At 43.9% G+C, this 17,376-nt stretch overlaps 1 protein-coding gene across 1 annotated transcript in view; it reads left to right on the forward strand.

Annotated features, from left to right (window-relative positions):
- The window catches only part of trrap (transformation/transcription domain-associated protein), a 283,953-nt gene that overhangs the window by 199,305 nt on the left and 67,272 nt on the right, over window positions 1–17,376 (forward strand). Inside the window, 5 exon segments of the mRNA XM_052021047.1 lie at window positions 45–240; window positions 3,984–4,019; window positions 8,189–8,454; window positions 9,431–9,531; window positions 16,253–16,454. Coding sequence (XP_051877007.1) covers window positions 45–240; window positions 3,984–4,019; window positions 8,189–8,454; window positions 9,431–9,531; window positions 16,253–16,454 — 801 coding nt within the window.

Raw genomic sequence — 17,376 nt, forward strand, 5'->3', positions numbered from 1 at the left:
TTTCATTACCATCCAGTGTTCATGGAATTTTTCTCGCCTTGCAGGCAGCTCAGCAGATTATGGAACTGCAGGAAGCAGCACAAATAAATGCCGGTTTACAGCCTGCTAATTTGGGGAGGAACACAAGTTTGCACGACATGAAGACTGTGGTGAAAACTTGGCGGAATCGCCTGCCCATTGTGTCTGACGACCTTTCTCACTGGAGCAGCATCTTCATGTGGAGGCAGCATCATTATCAAGGTATTTTCCCGACCTTCTGGGGTAATTTGATTGAAGTTTCCAAGATACTAAGGGGAAACGCAGAGGATTCAGAGAGAGCAAAACCATGTCTGCTGGTTGGGAGGCTGAGAATGTGGAGCAGGGCACTGTAAAAATTAATATCCTGATCTTTTAGCCCTCATACTTGCAGCAGAGATTGAAATTTGGAACTTCTTCACAAATGGGATTTGATACTTGGTCAAAGGTTAACTGTGAATCATGAGGTTGACGACTTTTGCTAAAGGTGTTGAGGGAACTGGGGATCAAGCAGGTGTATGGAGTTGGCCCTATCTGCCCGCATGGAATAGAGGAAGGAACATGGCTTTGTCCTGTTGCTAAAGACAGTCTGATGCAACAGCCTGGTATTTCACACAGTGGCATTAATGCAGTGGGGCCTCATGCATAATAGAAACAGACAATGCTGGCAATAATCAGCAGGTCAGGAAGCCGAGTTAACGTTTCAGGTCAATTAGAAACATTAACTGTTTCTGTCTCTATAGCTGCTCTCTGGCTTGAGCAGTAGGTCCAGTTTTTATTTCAGCTCTTCGGCATCTGCAGCATTTTGCTTTTGGGGGCCTCAGTTATTTCTGGGTTTGCTCTACGGTAGTGTACCTGTGTGGGTTCATGTGTATGTGTGTGTCTGAAGGAAGGACTTGGATTGCAATGAAGAATTTCAGTACTACAGATTGGTTTTTATGTTCGGTTTCTCTGTAACGTTGAATGGTGATTGAAAATTTTTTTTTGAAAAGGCCAGATGAGGGTGGTGGCATGAGCTACTTGGTATTCACCTCATATGGAAGATTAAAGAGTGATGCAAACAAGGTGCTTTAGATAATTAATGAGTTTGGAGGTGGGACAGAGAGAGATTGCTCTGGGGAACTTCAGAGTAAAGGGGTGTTACTTTAAAAGAGAATTAGGTTGGTGATGGTGGGCGGGTTAGAGAGATTAGGTCACGGGAATAAACAGGAGTGGGATCAATAGCATTGCATTGAGAGCCTGCATGGATTCAATGGGCCAAATGGCCTCAACGTCAAGAGAAAATAAATAAATATGGGTTGGATGGAGCCAGGATGCTCGGGGGTGGGGAGCGTGGCAGGAGGTGTCTCCTCCCGGAAAGGTGGGGTAGAAGTACGAAGAATTCCTCTGACCCATCAAAGCGTGGGCCTGGCTGGGAAGGCGACTGAAAATGTCAAAACTGAGCGATTTATAGTTGTTTTCATTTGAGTAAATAACAGGTTTTGGAACCAAGTAATTAAAATGCAGATGAGTCACGATCTAATTGAATAGTGAGACAAAGTTCAGGAGCCGAAAGGTTGGCTCTTGTCCCTCTCTGTGGCTGCCTTACCCCATGCAGGTTGGCGAGGCCGTCGGCTAATTAAAAATTAGCTCACTCACCTTCTGACGGAGCTTCACTCTCCCTAGTGTCTGTCCGCCCCTAAACCATTGACGTTGTCTGTGACGGCAGGTTACTTGACCCCTGCCTGGGAGTCGACCCGAACGATCGCCCAGTCCAAAACGTCACTGGTATTAAACAAAGATGTGACTGTTGAGGTAAGATGGTAGGAAGCTCATGGGGATTATAAATACCTGAATGCACCAGCTGCGTCAAATGGCCTGTTCCTACGCCGTTCACTCTCTGAATTCAAGTCGAAATCATTTCTTAGCAGCTTGCACGTTTGTCACGAATCAGCTCAACATATTCATTGTGTTCATCGATTCTGTTCCTTACCAGCCTGCCCATGTGTGAAGGAGACAATTCTTCAGTTACAGTAATACATAAATCTAAATACATCGCCGCAATTTGTAAATAATTAAAAAAAAACTTGGGATTGCAGCTTCTTAATGCAAGTTGTTATTTAGCACCTTATGACATTTTGCTTAATTAATTGGATGGATTTTTACGAGAAAGTGACCTCTAACGAAAGCTAATATCAGAATCAGATTTATGATAACTGACATATAATGTGAAATTTGTTGTTTTGCGGCAGCAGTACAGTGCAAAGATGTAAAATATTACTATGAATTACAAAAGTAGTGCAAAAAAAAAGAGGAATAACGAGGTAGTGTTCATGGACCGTTCAGAAATCTGATGGCGGAGGGGAAGAAGCTGTTCCTGAAACGTTGAGAGTGGGTCTTCAGGCTCCTGTACCTCCTCCCCGATGGTAGTAATGAGAAGGGGGCATGTCCTGGGTGGTGAGGGTCCTTAGTGATGGATGCTGCCTTCTTGAGGCACCGCCTCTTGAAGATGTCCTCAGTGGTGGGGAAGGTTGTGTCCATGATGGAGCTGTAATATGTATAATTTATAATATGTATCATAAAGAGTAACACCAGATTTAATGTCGGGAATAAGTTCTGATTTATTTTTAAATAAATAGAGGAATGAAGCAGTGATGAACTGGTATTTTTTTTGCAGCTAATTTGATATTTATTAACTATTACACTTAATGTGAACAGCATCTATGTTTCTGTAGCACATTCCGTTTGTAAAGCTCCCTTTACAGCATCAATTTAGTTTTCAAATTCTGTTTAATCTTTCGGAATGAGATGGAGTCATCTTTGTTCTGTAAAAAGTTTAAAAATAGAGTGAGCTGACCCAAGTGACCTACAGCATTCAGCTCCGCCTGACTTTCTCTGAGACTTGCATTTATATAATGCTCTTTGTGACCTCCTGATCTCCCAGAGTACTCTATGCCAGTGGAGCGCTTCTGAAGGGTGGTCACTATTGCGATAATGTGTGAACTGAATGCTGCTGCAGCTTCTTTTTTGCTGGGGGCATAATTATTCTGGCAAGCAGCACTATTTTGTGTATTGATTTAGCATTGCGGGATTTTAGTTCTTTTTCTACCCACTGTTATAAGACTATTGAACGGTCCCCTAGTATGATAAGATGGGCTGTTGAACTCACAAACTACCTCGTTATGGCCTTGCACCTTATTGTCTGCCTGCACTGCACTTTCTCTGTAGCTGTGACACTTTATTCTGTTATTGTTTTATCTTGTACTACCTTAATGCACTGTTGTAATGAATTGATCTGCATGAACGGTATGCAAGACAAGTTTTTCACTGTACCTCGGTGCATATGACAATAATAAACCAAATTACCAACTTGACTAACCTCGGCTCCCAATCCCAAATTGGAGAGGGCTGGGCAGCCGGGTTAGAAATGAGGAAGTTGAAAATGCGATGGTAAATCTAGCCAAGTGATTGGACAGAGCAGAAGGTAACAGCAGGGGCAGTGTTCGAGAGCAGGGCATCCGTTTCGATATGTGAAGGGCAGCTCAGAAGCTGAGGGCTTTGGGAGAAGGCGTGAGAATGAGGGAAAATTGCATTGTAACTTTAAACAAAGACTTCCTCCTTCACACAAGGTGACACGCTCTACCAGAGGTTATATGTCAATTGACATTTTCAAAAAATGGGATTGATAGGTTAATGTTGGGCAAAGGTTACGGAACCGAGGCAGGTGGATTGGGATGAGATGCAAAATGGCAGTCGATCAAGTGGAATCGTAGAACATTCCTGAGGGGCCAAATGGCCTCTTCCTGCTCTTATGTTCACTGCAACGTTTTCTTTGCAAGTTGAGCTTCTAGGGAAGTTATTGGTTCCTTTCCACGAAAAGGGATTATTTTATTTAGACAAGCAGTAAGATTAGAAGCTGTAACTGAATAGAGTTTGACCATAACACACTCCAGGAAATTTGCTACTTTTCGCATTTCCATTCATTGCAGTGGGACGGACTACAGCAGATACAAAACTGAAACCAGGTAGGGAATGAACGAGTTTGTAAAAATCAAAGCGACTTTGGGTTTGAGCTCACGCAACATTGAAATGTTTGTGTAAACAGTCAGTAGTCACTCTTGCTTCAAAGTAAGACCTAGCTACACCTTAAAAATGATTCCATGTGGGAAACCACTTCTCTTTGCTTGTATATTATGAGATCAAGATGCTCTGTCTGTGGTGTGTCTGCCAATGGAACCTTTAAACCAGGTGTTTAAATTTGCAAATTTCTGAATTCAGGGTACAGTAGCACTGTGATTAAGTTAACGTGCCAGTATCCAGATGCTAGGGCTGCTTATCTGGTGATGTGTTCAAATCCCACCACAGCATCTGGGAACATAAATTCACGTTAAATTAATCTGAAATAACTACCTGGTATGAGTAATGGTGACCACGTAGCTACTGGACTATTGTAAGAACCAATCTAGTTCACTCACGTACTGAACACGTAACTCCAGATCCACTAATGTAGTTGACTTTTAAATGCCCTCTGAGCAAGTCACTTGCTTCCAAAACCAGTTGGGAATGAGCTGTAAATGCACACCTTGTCACAAACACATTCATCCTGTCAGGCAGAAGATACAAAAGCCTGAAAGCACGTATCACCAGGCTCAAGGACAGTTTCTATCCCGCTGTTAAGACTATTGAACAGTTCCCTAGTATGATAAGGTGGACTCTTGACCTCACAATCTACTTCATTATGACCTTGCACCTTATTGTCTACCTGCACTGCACTTTCTCTGTAGCTGTTACACTTTATTCTGCAGCTGTTACACTTTACTCTGCATTCTGTTATTGTTTTACCTTGTACTACCTCAATGCACTGTGTAATGAATTGATCTGTATGAACGGTAGGCAAGACAAGTTTTTCATCAGTGACAATAATAAACCATTCTGATGAATAAATGACATTTGGGAAGAAGTGTTAAAATCACAATAAAGATCCTTTTCTGAAGGCTGATATTTTTACTCTGTGTGAAGATTTTCTTCATAATCCTTTTGAAATTGGTGAGAATCAGATTTCCAGGACCACGAATGACTCATGATATTCCTGTTCAGTTTTGATAGGATAAGCAACTCATGCCATTGATAATGAATAAGTTTAAAAAGACCAATTCAGTTTCTTTAAAAATTCAATACTTCAGAACATGTTAAAAATTTCAAAGCTGAAATTGTTCGATTTTTATTAAAAAAATAAAGTGCTAGAAACACTCAGCAGGCCAGACAGCATCCATGGAGGGAGAAACAGAGTTCACGTTTCAGGTCAATAACCTTTCATCAGATCTAGAGAAAAATAAAAGAGAGCAAGTTTTAACATGCAGGGAAAATGGGAGAAGGGAGGAGAGAATTATGAGGCGCTCAGGCAGGAAATTGGAAGATTAAATTGGGAACAGATGTTCTCTGGGAAAAGTATGGAAGACATGTGGCAAATATTCAGGGGGTATTTGTGTGGAGCTCTGCATAGACATGTTCCGATGAGACAGGGGAGTCATGATAGGATACAGGAACCGTGGTGTACGAAGGCTATAATAAATCTAGTCAAAAGGAAAAGAAAAGCATACAAAAGGTACAGAGAGCTAGGTAATGTTAGAGATCTGGAGGAGTACAAGGCTAAAAGGAAGGAACTTAGGAAAGAGATTAGGAGAGCCAGAAGGGGACATGAGAAGGCCTTGGCGGGCAGGATTAAGGAAAACCCCAAGGCATTCTACAAATATGTGAAGAGTAAGAGGATGAGATGCGAAAGGATAGGGCCTATCAAGTGCAGCAGCGGGAAAGTGTGTATGGATCTGGAAGAAATAGTGTAGGTACTTAATACTTTACGTCACTATTCACCACGGAAAAAGATCTGGGGGATTGTAGTAGGGACTTGCAGCGGCCTGAAAAGCTCGAGCATGCAGATATTAGAAAAGAGGTGGTGCTGAAACTTTTGGAAAGCATCAAGTTAGATAAGTTGCCGGGACCGGATGAGGTGTACCCCAGGTTGCTGTGGGAGGTGAGGGAGGAGATTGCGGAGCCTGTGACGATGATCTTTGCGTCGTCGATGGAGACGGGAGAGGTTTCGGAAGATTGGAGGGTTGCGGATGTTGTTGCCTTATTCAAGAAGGGGAGTAGGGATAGCCCAGGGAGTTACAGACCAGTGAGTCTTACCTCAGTGGTTGGTAAGCTGATGGAGAAGATCCTGAGAGGCAGGATTTATGAACATTTGGAGAGGTATAATATGATTAGGAATAGTCAGCATAGCTTTGTCAAGGGCAGGTCCTGCCTTACGAGCCTGATTGAATTTTTTGAGGATGTGACTAAGCACATCGATGAAGGGAGAGCAGTAGATGTAGTGTATATGGATTTCAACAAGGCATTTGATAAGGTACCCCATGCGAGGCTTATGGAGAAGGTGAGGAGACATGGGATCCAAGGTGAAATTGCAGTGTGGATCCAGAATTGGCTGGCCCACAGAAGGCAAAGAGTGGTTGTTGAAGGGTCGTATTCTGAGTGGTGACCAGTGGTGTACCTCAGGGATCTGTACTGGAACCCTTACTCTTTGTGATTTTTATAAACGACCTGGATGAGGAAGTGGAGGGGTGGGTTAGTAAGTTTGCGGATGACACTAAGGTTGGGGGTGTTGTGGATAGTTTGGAGGGCTGTCAGAGGTTACAGAGGGACATAGATAGGATGCAAAGTTGGGCTGAGAAGTGGCAGATGCAGTTCAATCCAGATAAGTGTGAAGTGGTTCATTTTGGTAGGTCAAATATGTTGGCGGAATATAGTATTAATGGTAGGACTCTTGGCAGTGTGGAGGATCAGAGGGATTTTGGGGTCTGAGTCCATAGGATCCTCAAAGCGGCTGCTGAGGTTGACTCTGTGGTTAAGAAGGCATATGGTGTATTGTCCTTCATCAATCGGGGAATTGAATTTAGGAGCCGAGAGGTATTGTTGCAGCTATATAGGTCCCTGATCAGACCCCACTTGGAGTATTGTGCTCAGTTCTGGTCGCCTCACTACAGGAAAGATGTGGAAGCCATAGAGAAGGTGCAGAGGAGATTTACAAGGATGCTGCCTGGAATACGGAGCATGCCTTATAAAAGCAGGTTGAGGGAACTTGGCCTTTTCTCCTTGGAGAGACGGAGGACGAGGGGGGACCTGATAGAGGTTTTATAAGATGATGAGAGGTATTGATCGGGTAGATAGTCAGAGGCTTTTCCCCAGGGCTGAATTGGTGGCCACAAGAAGACATAGGTTTAAGGTGCTGGGGAGTAGATATAGAGGAGATGTCAGGGGTAAGTTTTTTACCCAGAGAGCGGTGAGTGCGTGGAATGGGCTGCCGGAAACGGTGGTGGAGGCGGATACGATAGGGTCTTTCAAGAGACTGTTAGATAGGTACATGGAGCTGAGTGAAATAGAGGGCTATGGGTAAGCCTAGTAATATCTAGGGTAGGGACATGTTCGGCACAGCTTTGTGGGCCAAAGGGCCTGAATTGTGCTGTAGGTTTTCTATGTTCTAGAATACAAGGGAAAGATAGGAAAGAGGCTCGCTCCACAGATGCTCCCTGACCTGAGTATTTCTGACAGTTCCTGTTTATGTTACAAATTTGGATAAATTATAATAAGAAAGGTATTAAGAATGAAACCAAGGTGAGAAGACGCAGATCAGCTGCAATGTAATTGAGAGGTAGAACTGGTTTGAGTAGCTGTAAGGCCTCTAGTTCATAGCTTCCACTTACCAGATGTTTTCAGATCTTTGGAACTAAGTATCATATTGACTGAAATTATTTTACTAATATTATTGAGCGGCAGAAAGTTCATCCTTTACCAATCCAATGAGGGAAAATACAATCAAATACTCATCTTTGACATGTAAATGCACATCAACTGCTCTCGATCCCTATTGAAACATGTTTTCAAAATAGACTTCAAAACGTATCCAAGATTTTTATTAAAATGCCGAAAAATGGGACTAGCTTGGATGGGCATCTTGGTCGGCATGGACCAGTTGGGCCGAAAGGCCTGTTTCCATGCTGTGTGACTCTCTGTGACTCTATGACTCTATATCATTGATACGTGAATTCACTTAGTGATAAGGATACCTGTCAACATTTGTCCCTGTGATTCTACTTCAAATTTGAAAATAATACTCTATTTTAATTCTCTTTCTCCTAAGCAATTGTGGCAGCCTATGAGAATAGCTCTCAGCATGACCCCAATTCCAATAATGCTATGCTGGGGGTCCACGCCTCCGCTTCCGCCATCATCCAGTACGGCAAGATCGCCCGTAAACAGGGCCTGGTGAACGTGGCCCTGGATATCCTCAGCCGCATCCATACCATCCCCACCGTGCCCATCGTGGACTGCTTCCAGAAGATCCGGCAGCAAGTCAAATGTTATCTCCAGCAGGCGGGAGTGATGGGCAAGAATGAATGCATGCAGGTGGGCACTCGGAATCGGCTTTATTATGACATGAAGTTTGTTGTTTTGCGGCAGCAGTACAGTGCAAAGACATAAAAATGACTATGAGTTACAAAAATAAACAAATAGTGCAAGAGTAAAGGAATAATGAGGTAGTGTTCATGGGTTCATGGACCGTTCAGAAGTCTGATGGCGGAGGGGAGGAAGCTGTTTCTGAATCGTTGAGTGTGGGTCTTCAGGCTCCTGTACCTCCTCTTCGATGGTACTAACGAGAAGAGGGCATGTCCCGGGTGGTGAGGGTCCTTAGTGATGGATGCCGCCTTCTTGAGGCGCCACCTTCTTGAGGCACCGCCTCTTGAAGACGTCCTCGATGGTGGGGAGAGTTGTGCCCGTGATGGAGCTGGCCGAGTCTACAACCCTCTGCAGCCTCTTGTGATCCAGTGCATTGGAGCCTCCATACCAGGCGGTGATGCAGCCAGTCAGAATGCTCTCCACCGTCTATCTGCAGAAATTTGCATGAGTCTTTGGTAACATGTGAGAATTCTGACAGGCAGCCTGTCTCTGTGAGTCTTGGGTCCACTTTGGACTCCTCGGTAATTGTCTATCGTGAGGCTCGTGGCCCAGCAGAGAGCTGTTCATCCAAGACAGTTGTAGATAGGAAGTTAAGAAAGGTTTTCAGTTGGGTCTTTTGGTCTTGAATTAAAATATAGTGTGCATTAGTCGATACAGTTTGAAAGAAATGATCTCCATTTGTGTTCTGGAGTATAACTTAAGGGAATTGGAAGCTGTTATAAACACTTGTATCACAATATGGCAAAATCAATAACTGGTTAAGTATAATTGATTGTATAGTGAGTTACAAAATGGCCAGGTGACCACTGCCTTAAGTACCTAGTTAACAGTTGGCTACCAGAGTTGGTCAGTCAGAACGTTTGTTCAGAACTTGATGAGTAGGTCGGTGTGTCAATCATTCAGACTTCAACTTCATTCCGTGCAGGGTTTGGAAGTCATTGAATCGACAAACCTGAAGTATTTCACCAAGGAGATGACGGCGGAATTCTATGCACTGAAAGGGATGTTCCTTGCTCAGATTAATAAGTATGTAAAAATGTGCCACAACTTGATCTATATAATCTATAGTGTTAAGGGAAAGAATTCCATTGTTTGCAGTGTGTATGTCTGTGCGTGTTTATAAAATATTTGGGACTTAGTTTAACTTCTTTTGAGTCATGCTTTTTGCTGCTCTCTCTACAAGCTCCTTCCCCACACCCCCCTTTGCTGCACCCTTCCTCCAGATGCATCCTTCTGCTCGTTCATCTGCCCCTCCAATCCCCTCCCTCGCTCTGAAATGTGTCCCACTTTCTGGATTACCTTAACGATTATTGACTCATTCACTATTGGAATGATCTTTTTGAGTGGGGGCAAGAATTGTTGGTGGGCCAGTGGCTTAAGGGAAAGGGTCTGCTTGTATTCTAGCCAGGGGGCCAAGAAAGTGCTTCACATCCTCCCATAGTCCAGTGAGGGGAGAGGAGCGTGGGTTTCCAACCCCCCATGCTGATGTTCCACCTTCAGTTTATGGAGCAAGGGAGTGCTGCCTCAGCAGCGTGATTCAATGCCAGTCTTTCTTTCTCCACTCCCTCCTGCTCCCCAGTGTGAAGCCTTGCATCTATAACTCTGCTTCATCTTCTGCACTCCAGCTGGGAGCTGACAAAACTTGCCCAACTGAAGCGAGCGAGCTTTGATGGCCAGCTCAAATTCCTAGCCTTGCCTGGGAGTTGAGCTGTCAACTGTTTGATGTGCCAAGCCTGGAATGCACATCCTTGTCTTTGTCTGCCCTTTACGTGTGGATAATTGTAAGTTGTCAAGGAGAAATCACAATGTGGCCTCTGTTCGTTATTGATACTTGGTTCTTTGTATGTATGAGAGGTTGCTTTCCTCTCCTGCTCACCACCTATTCTTCCTTCCCCGTCTTCATGCTACATAATTCTTTGAGTAAGCCGTATTAAGTACATTTGTTTCTAATTTCGGCAATCAGCAGGCAGTCTGAAGCCAAGACACAATACTGCCAGTGCTGGAAATCTGAAGCAAGAATGTAAGAAATTGAACAGGGAGATGGCCACACAGGTTCCACCATCCAATTAGATTGTGGCTTAAAACAGAGATTGTCAGATGCATTCACTGGATCACCTAGTAAATGTCATCGAGGCATACAGCATGGAAACAGGCCCTTTGGCCCAACTCGGCATGGCAACCAAGATACCTATCTGAGCTAGTCCCATTTCCCTGCATTTGGCCCATAGCCCTCTAAACCTTTTCTATTCGTGTTCCTGTCTACATGTCTTTTAAACATTGTAGTTGTACCACCTCTACCGCTTCCTCTGGCAGCTCGTTCCTTATCCCCACCACCCTCTGTGTGGAAAAGAGGGTCCCTTTTAAATCTTTCCCCTCTCACCTTAAACCCATGCCCTCTAGTTTTAGACTCCCCTACCTTGGGGGGAAAAAGACTGTGACCATGCACCTTATCTACACCCCTTATGATTTTTTATACCTCTATAAGATCACTTCAGGGGAAAAAAGAATCCCAGCCTATCCAATCTCTCCTTATAACTCAATCCCTCCAGTCCCAGTAACATCCTCGTGAATTTTTCCTGCACCCTTTGTAGTTATGTGGGGAGAGGAGAGGGTTATAGTTCGAAGTCAATGATCTTTCATCCCAATTCTGATTTAGGATGATGCTGAGATGTTCCCTCTCACTCTCCCCTCACCTGCGGAGCATCACTGACATGTTATTGTTTAACATAGAACAGTACAGTACAGAACAGGCCCTTCGGCCCACAATGTTGTGCCGACATAGCTAATCCCTCCTACCTACAGAATGCCCACATCCCTCCATTTTCCTCTCATTCATGTGCCCATCCAAGCCCCTCTTAAAAGCTCCCAATGAATTTGCCTCCACCACCCTATCAGGCATTCCAGGCATCCACCACTCTCTCAGTTAAAAAAAGCTTAACCCTCACATCTCTTCTGAACCTACCACTTCTCACCTTAAATGCATGCCCTCTGGTATTGGATCTCTCAATAATGGGAAAAAGATATTGCTTGCCCACCCTGTCTAAGCCCCTCATAATTTTATACACTTCCAACAGATCACCCCTCAGCCTCCACCGCTCCAGAGGAAAGAGCACAAGTTTGTCCAGCCTCTCCTGATAGCACATGCCCTCTAATCCAGGCGGCATCCTAGTAAACCTCCTCTGCACCGTCTCCAAAAAATACCCATGTTCAGCAGATCACAGCCTTCAGCTTCATCCTGCACTGCTTCTCCCTTGCTTGGCCATTTAGATGTTTCTGGTCTCGTTTGCCTCTTCTCCCCCCTCCTTGCCTGATACACTCAAGCATACTTCAAGCTGTGATGTATGGTCACCAGGAAGCAGGATTCATCCTCCAATTTTCTGGGTACCACGTGTCCTTAATTTGAAGTTGATTTGAAATCTCAGTCCTGTAACGTTAAGGTCCACTTTCATGGCTATTTTCAGCAGTGCTAGCCTCCATAACGCTGTATCACTAAATACTCATTCACCCTCACAGCAAGGGCTGGAACTCGGTGCAATATGCACCTCGTCTGTTGTCAAAGGCAAAACCACTAAGTATTAATTAAAACTATTTCTTTCCCCCTTGCTGCACTTAAACACTTCTCTGCATAGAAGAAATATTACTAAAACAGATGTAATAACTAGTTTTAAATTCAGTGACTCTTACGTATGCTGCATTCTCTTTCTGCTAATACAATGAATTCTCTTGTGCAAGTACCTATGTCCTGACTCCTTTGTGCCTAAATAGTATTGGCTTGCAAAACTTCCTGAGGGGGAGTGCTGTGGTTAAGTGCTGTGATCCATTGAAAATTCAGTTTTATATGTTAATGTGGTGCATGTTTACCTTTTTATTCTGCTACTGATTTATCTTTGCAACTTTACCTGCCTACGGCTTGCAGGTATGTAAACCTTTCCCTCCCTACATCAATGAAAGGGATTATTTAGTGTTGGTGCCCGATACAGGTTTGATACCCATGAAGAGTTTTGTGTCATTATTTGGAGGTTCAGAACTAAAATTGTGTTTGACAACTATTTCAGTTTGCATTTAACTCATTTCTAAGTACGCAACGTTTTGACAAAGCAAACTTATTAAATGTTACAGAGCACACCACAGTCCATTTCGAAGAAACTTTGCTAGGCGTTTTGCAGCCTGACAGCTTCTCATCAATAATCCAAGGATGGTAATCTTTTACTTCCCGCGAAAAAAAAAGCATTAACCTATCAACAGCCAGTTGGCACATGGAGAAGCTAATACTTAAGCTTTGCAATATTTGATAATTCCCTTTGAGGCAGTCTAACATGATACTAGTTAAACTAGCCTTCCCTCCATTGACTCTGTCTATGCCTCCCACTTCCTCGGGAAAGCAGCCAACGTAATCAAGGGCCCCTCCCACCCCAGTCATACTCTCTTCTCCTCCCTTGGACTCTGTCTTTACCTCTCGTTGTCTTGGTGAAGCAGCCAGCATAATCAAAGACCTACCCCACCCAGGACATTCTCTCTTCTCTCGTCTTCCATCAGGTAGAGGATACAGGAGCCTGAGGGCATGTACCACCAGACTTAAGGATAGCTTCTACCCCACTGTGATAAGACTATTGAACGCTTCCCTTATGCAATGAGATGGACTCTGACCTCAGGATCTACCTTGTTGTGACCTTGCACCTTATTGCACTGCACTTTCTCTGTAGCTGTGACACTTTATTCTGTACTGTTATTGTTTTTACCTGTACTACATCAATGGACTCTGTACTAACTCAATGTAACTGCACTGTGTAATGAATTGACCTGTACAATTGGTATGCAAGACAAGTTTTTCACTACCTCGGTACAAGTGACAATAATAAACCAATACCAATACCAAATATCTTCCACTGGGCGGAAGATACAGAAGCTTGAGAACATGTACCACCATGCTCAAGGACAGCTTCTATCCCGCTGTTATGGCTCTTGAACAGACCTCTTATACGATAAAGATGAAGTTTTGATCTCAGAATCTACCTCATTGTGGCCCTTGCACTTTATTTGTCTACCTGCACTGCACTTTGCAAATGCAACACTATATTCTGCATTCCGTTTTGTTTCGTTTTGTACTACCTCGATGTTCTCGTGGATGCAATGATCTGTCTGGATGGCATGCAAACAAAGCTTTTCACTGTACCTCGATACATGTGACAATAATAAACCAATTGCCTACACTAGCAGGAATTGTATCGTAATACAAAGCCACATATCATAATGCTAGAAAAATAACTGCGTAGGAACAAGAAACGGTCACTCAGACCCTTGAACTCGTTCGACTGTTTCATGACTATAAGATGATGAGAGGCATTGATCGTGTGGATAGTCAGAGGCTTTTTCCCAGGGCTGAAGTGGTTGCCACAAGAGGACACAGGTTTAAGGTGCTGGGGAGTAGGTATAGAGGAGATGTCAGGGGTAAGTTTTTTACTCAGAGAGTGGTGAGTGCATGGAATGGGCTGCCGGCAACAGTGATGGAGGCGGATGCAAATAGGTTCTTTTAAGAGACTTTTGGATAGGTACATGGAGCTTAGAAAAATAGAGGGCTGTGGGTAAGCCTGGTAATTTCTAAGGTAGGGCCATGTTCAGCACACCTTGTGGGCCGAAGGGCCTATATTGTGCTGTAGGTTTTCTATGTTCTATTGTGGTAGATCTGCAAACTAACAACATACCTGGCATTTCCTCACTCCCTTAATAATCCCAGGATTCCATTCTGTTCATCTATCATTTTTTTTCCTTCATGGAGAATTATGAGATATTTACACCACAAGCAGGCCGATAGATTCATGATAATGTTTGTGCTGTACACGTACCTTCTGTGCACTACGTTTTATGGTTCACTTATGTGATTCATTTTTCGGCATACTGGGTAATGCTATCAATAAGGCTCCAGGACCCAGGGATCGGATGAATTCATGTACCTGAGAGTGCAAAGAAACTAATGAAATGCCGATTGGTTCTTGAGCTCTTGTGAGCTTGGAATCACATAGAACACTACAGCACAGTACAGGCCCTTTGGCCCACAATGTTGTGCCGATGTTTTATCCTGCTCTAAGATCTATCTAACCCTTCCCTGCCACATAGCCCCCTATTTTTCTATCATTCATGTGTCTTTCTAAGAGTCTCTTAAATGTTTCTAATGTATCTGCCCCCACAACCTCTGCCGGTAGTGCGTTCCATGCACCCACCACTCTCTGTGTAAAAAAAAAACTTACCCCTGACCTCCCCCTTATATCTTCCTCCAATCACCTTAAAATTATGTCCCCTCGTGTTAGCCATTGTCACCCTGGGGAAAAAGTCTCTGACTGTCCACACAATCTATCCCTCTTATCATCTTGTTCACCTCTATCAAGTCCCCTCTCATCCTCCTTCTCTCCAAAGAGAAAAGCCCGAGCTCACTCAACCTATCCTCATAAGACCTGCTAAGACATAAGACATGCATCACCTATTGTACACTCCTGATAGAGTGATACAGAAATGGGCCCTTCTGCCCACCACGTCCATGCTGAATCTGTTGTCCATCTACACTAATCTCATTTGCCTGATTAGAACGATATCCCATTACACCTTGTCTATTCAAGTGTCTGTCTAAATCCCTGTTAAATGTGGTAACTGTATCTGATTCCACCACCTTTTCTGGCAGTGAGATCCAGATATCAACTACTCTCTGTGTAAAAAAAAAACTTACCCCTCAGATCCCCTTCAAATCTTCTTCCTCTCCTCACCTTAAATCTATACCCTCTTGTTGTTGATGCCTCTACCACAGGAAAGTATCTGCCTATCTAGGTCCCTCATGATTTTTTGCCACGTCACCCCTCAGCCTCCTTCGCTCCAGGGAAAACGAGCCCAGCCTGTCCAGTCCTTCTTGTAACTAAAGTCCTCCAATCCAGGCAACATCCCGATGAACCTTCTCTGCACTCTCTAAAGCGCAGTCACATCCCTCGTATAGTGTGGGGTTGAAAACTGCATACAATACTCCAAGTACTTTAAAAATTGATAAATTGGTTTATTATTGTCACATGTACTGAGGTACAGTGGAAAAACTTGTCTTGCATACTAATTCATGACACAGTGCGTTGAGGTAGTACAAGGTAAAGCAATAACAGAATGCAGAATAAAGTGTCACAGTTACAGAGAGTGTGCAGTGCAGGTAGACAATAAGGTGCAAGGTCAGAATGAGGTAGATTGTGAGGTAGAGAGTATTTTATTGTACTAGGGAACAGTTCAATAGTTTTATAACAGTGGGATAGGAGCTGTCCTTGAGGCTGCTGGTACGTGCTTCTAGGCTTTCGTACCTTCTGCCCGATGGGAGAGGGGAGAAGAGAGAATGTCCTGGTTGAGTGGGGTCTTTGATTATGCTGGCTGCTTTACCGAGACAGCGAGAGGTATAGACGGTGTCCATGGAGGTGAGGCTGGTTTCTGTGATGTGCTGAGCTGTGTCCACAACTCTCTGTAGTTTCATGCAGTCACGGGCAGAGCAGTTGCTGTACCAAGCTGTGATGCTTTTCCATGGTGTGTCGATTATAAAGTAGCTTATCTGGACCTTTGAGCTTTCTCAACAGCAAGGTTCCAGTGCATGTAGAGCTTATTACCAGATGTTTGAGTGAGTGAATGTTTATGGAGAACCTCAGTTCATCTTTGCAGCAGTGCCCTGGGCTTAGAATTCTATGCTTGGGTTTTGCTTGTGTTTATTTTTGTTTTTGCCTTGTTCACCCAGGTCTGAGGAAGCAAACAAAGCGTTTTCTGCAGCCGTTCAGATGCACGATGTGCTGGTGAAAGCCTGGGCGATGTGGGGTGACTATCTGGAGAACATCTTTGTCAAAGAAAGGCAGCTTCACCTCGGCGTATCGGCCATCACCTGCTACCTGCATGCTTGCCGGCACCAGAATGAGAGCAAATCGAGGAAGTATCTGGCGAAGGTGAGGACAAAATCCATTGAAATCCTGGAAAACGGGCATTAAATCCAATAACCATAACCCAGTGAGTTAGATCTTCTGATCACGTTACTTGACTGAGCTGCAGCCCTGTGTCTGAATCTGAGCATCAGACTTTGGGAAGGATGGAAGGGTTTGGAAGAGTGGTACTGCCTTGATTCCAGGAATGAGGAATTACAATTACATGAACAGACTGGAGTGAATGAGGTTCTACCTGAAGCAGAGAAGGTTGAGATTATGTTCAAAGTCAGGTCTGGCTTATATAAACATTGGTTGATGAGACAGTTTACTGAGGGTGCAGATTGGCACAAAAAACAAAGGCACCATGAGAACCCCTCTCCCCCAGCAAGAAGTAATGACACAAAAATATGGCATGTGCAGATTCCATTTTGCTTTGCTAAATTGGTAAATAAATTGGTTTATTCTTGTCACATGCACTGAGGTACAGTGGAAAAACTTGTTTTGCATGCCATTCATACAGATTATTTCATTACAACAGTGCATTGAGGTAGTACAAAGGAAAACGATAACAATGCAGAATAAAGTGTTACAGTTACATAGAAAGTGCAGTGCAGGCAGACAATAAGGTGCAAGGGCCACGACGAGGTAGATTGTGAGGTCGACTCCATCTTAGCGCACTAGGGGACCATTCAGTAGTCTTATAACAAAGGGATAAAAGCTGTCCTCGAGCCTGGTGGTACGTGCTTTCAGGCTTTTGCATCTTCTGCCCGATGGGGGTGGGGAGAAGACAGAATGTCTGGGGAAAGGGCGTTGGTTAAAATGAAGTAAAAGTGTGGCTGGGACTATCTTCAGAAAACCTGTCGCCATCTCAGTGGACTGAATTCACAATCTGCTCTGATGTACTGCTCTAAGTTCCCATCCTCGCGGTACTCTGTTAAAGAGACGT

The sequence above is a fragment of the Pristis pectinata genome, chromosome 8, assembly GCF_009764475.1.
Source record: "Pristis pectinata isolate sPriPec2 chromosome 8, sPriPec2.1.pri, whole genome shotgun sequence".
NCBI classification, from domain to species: Eukaryota; Metazoa; Chordata; class Chondrichthyes; order Rhinopristiformes; family Pristidae; genus Pristis; species Pristis pectinata.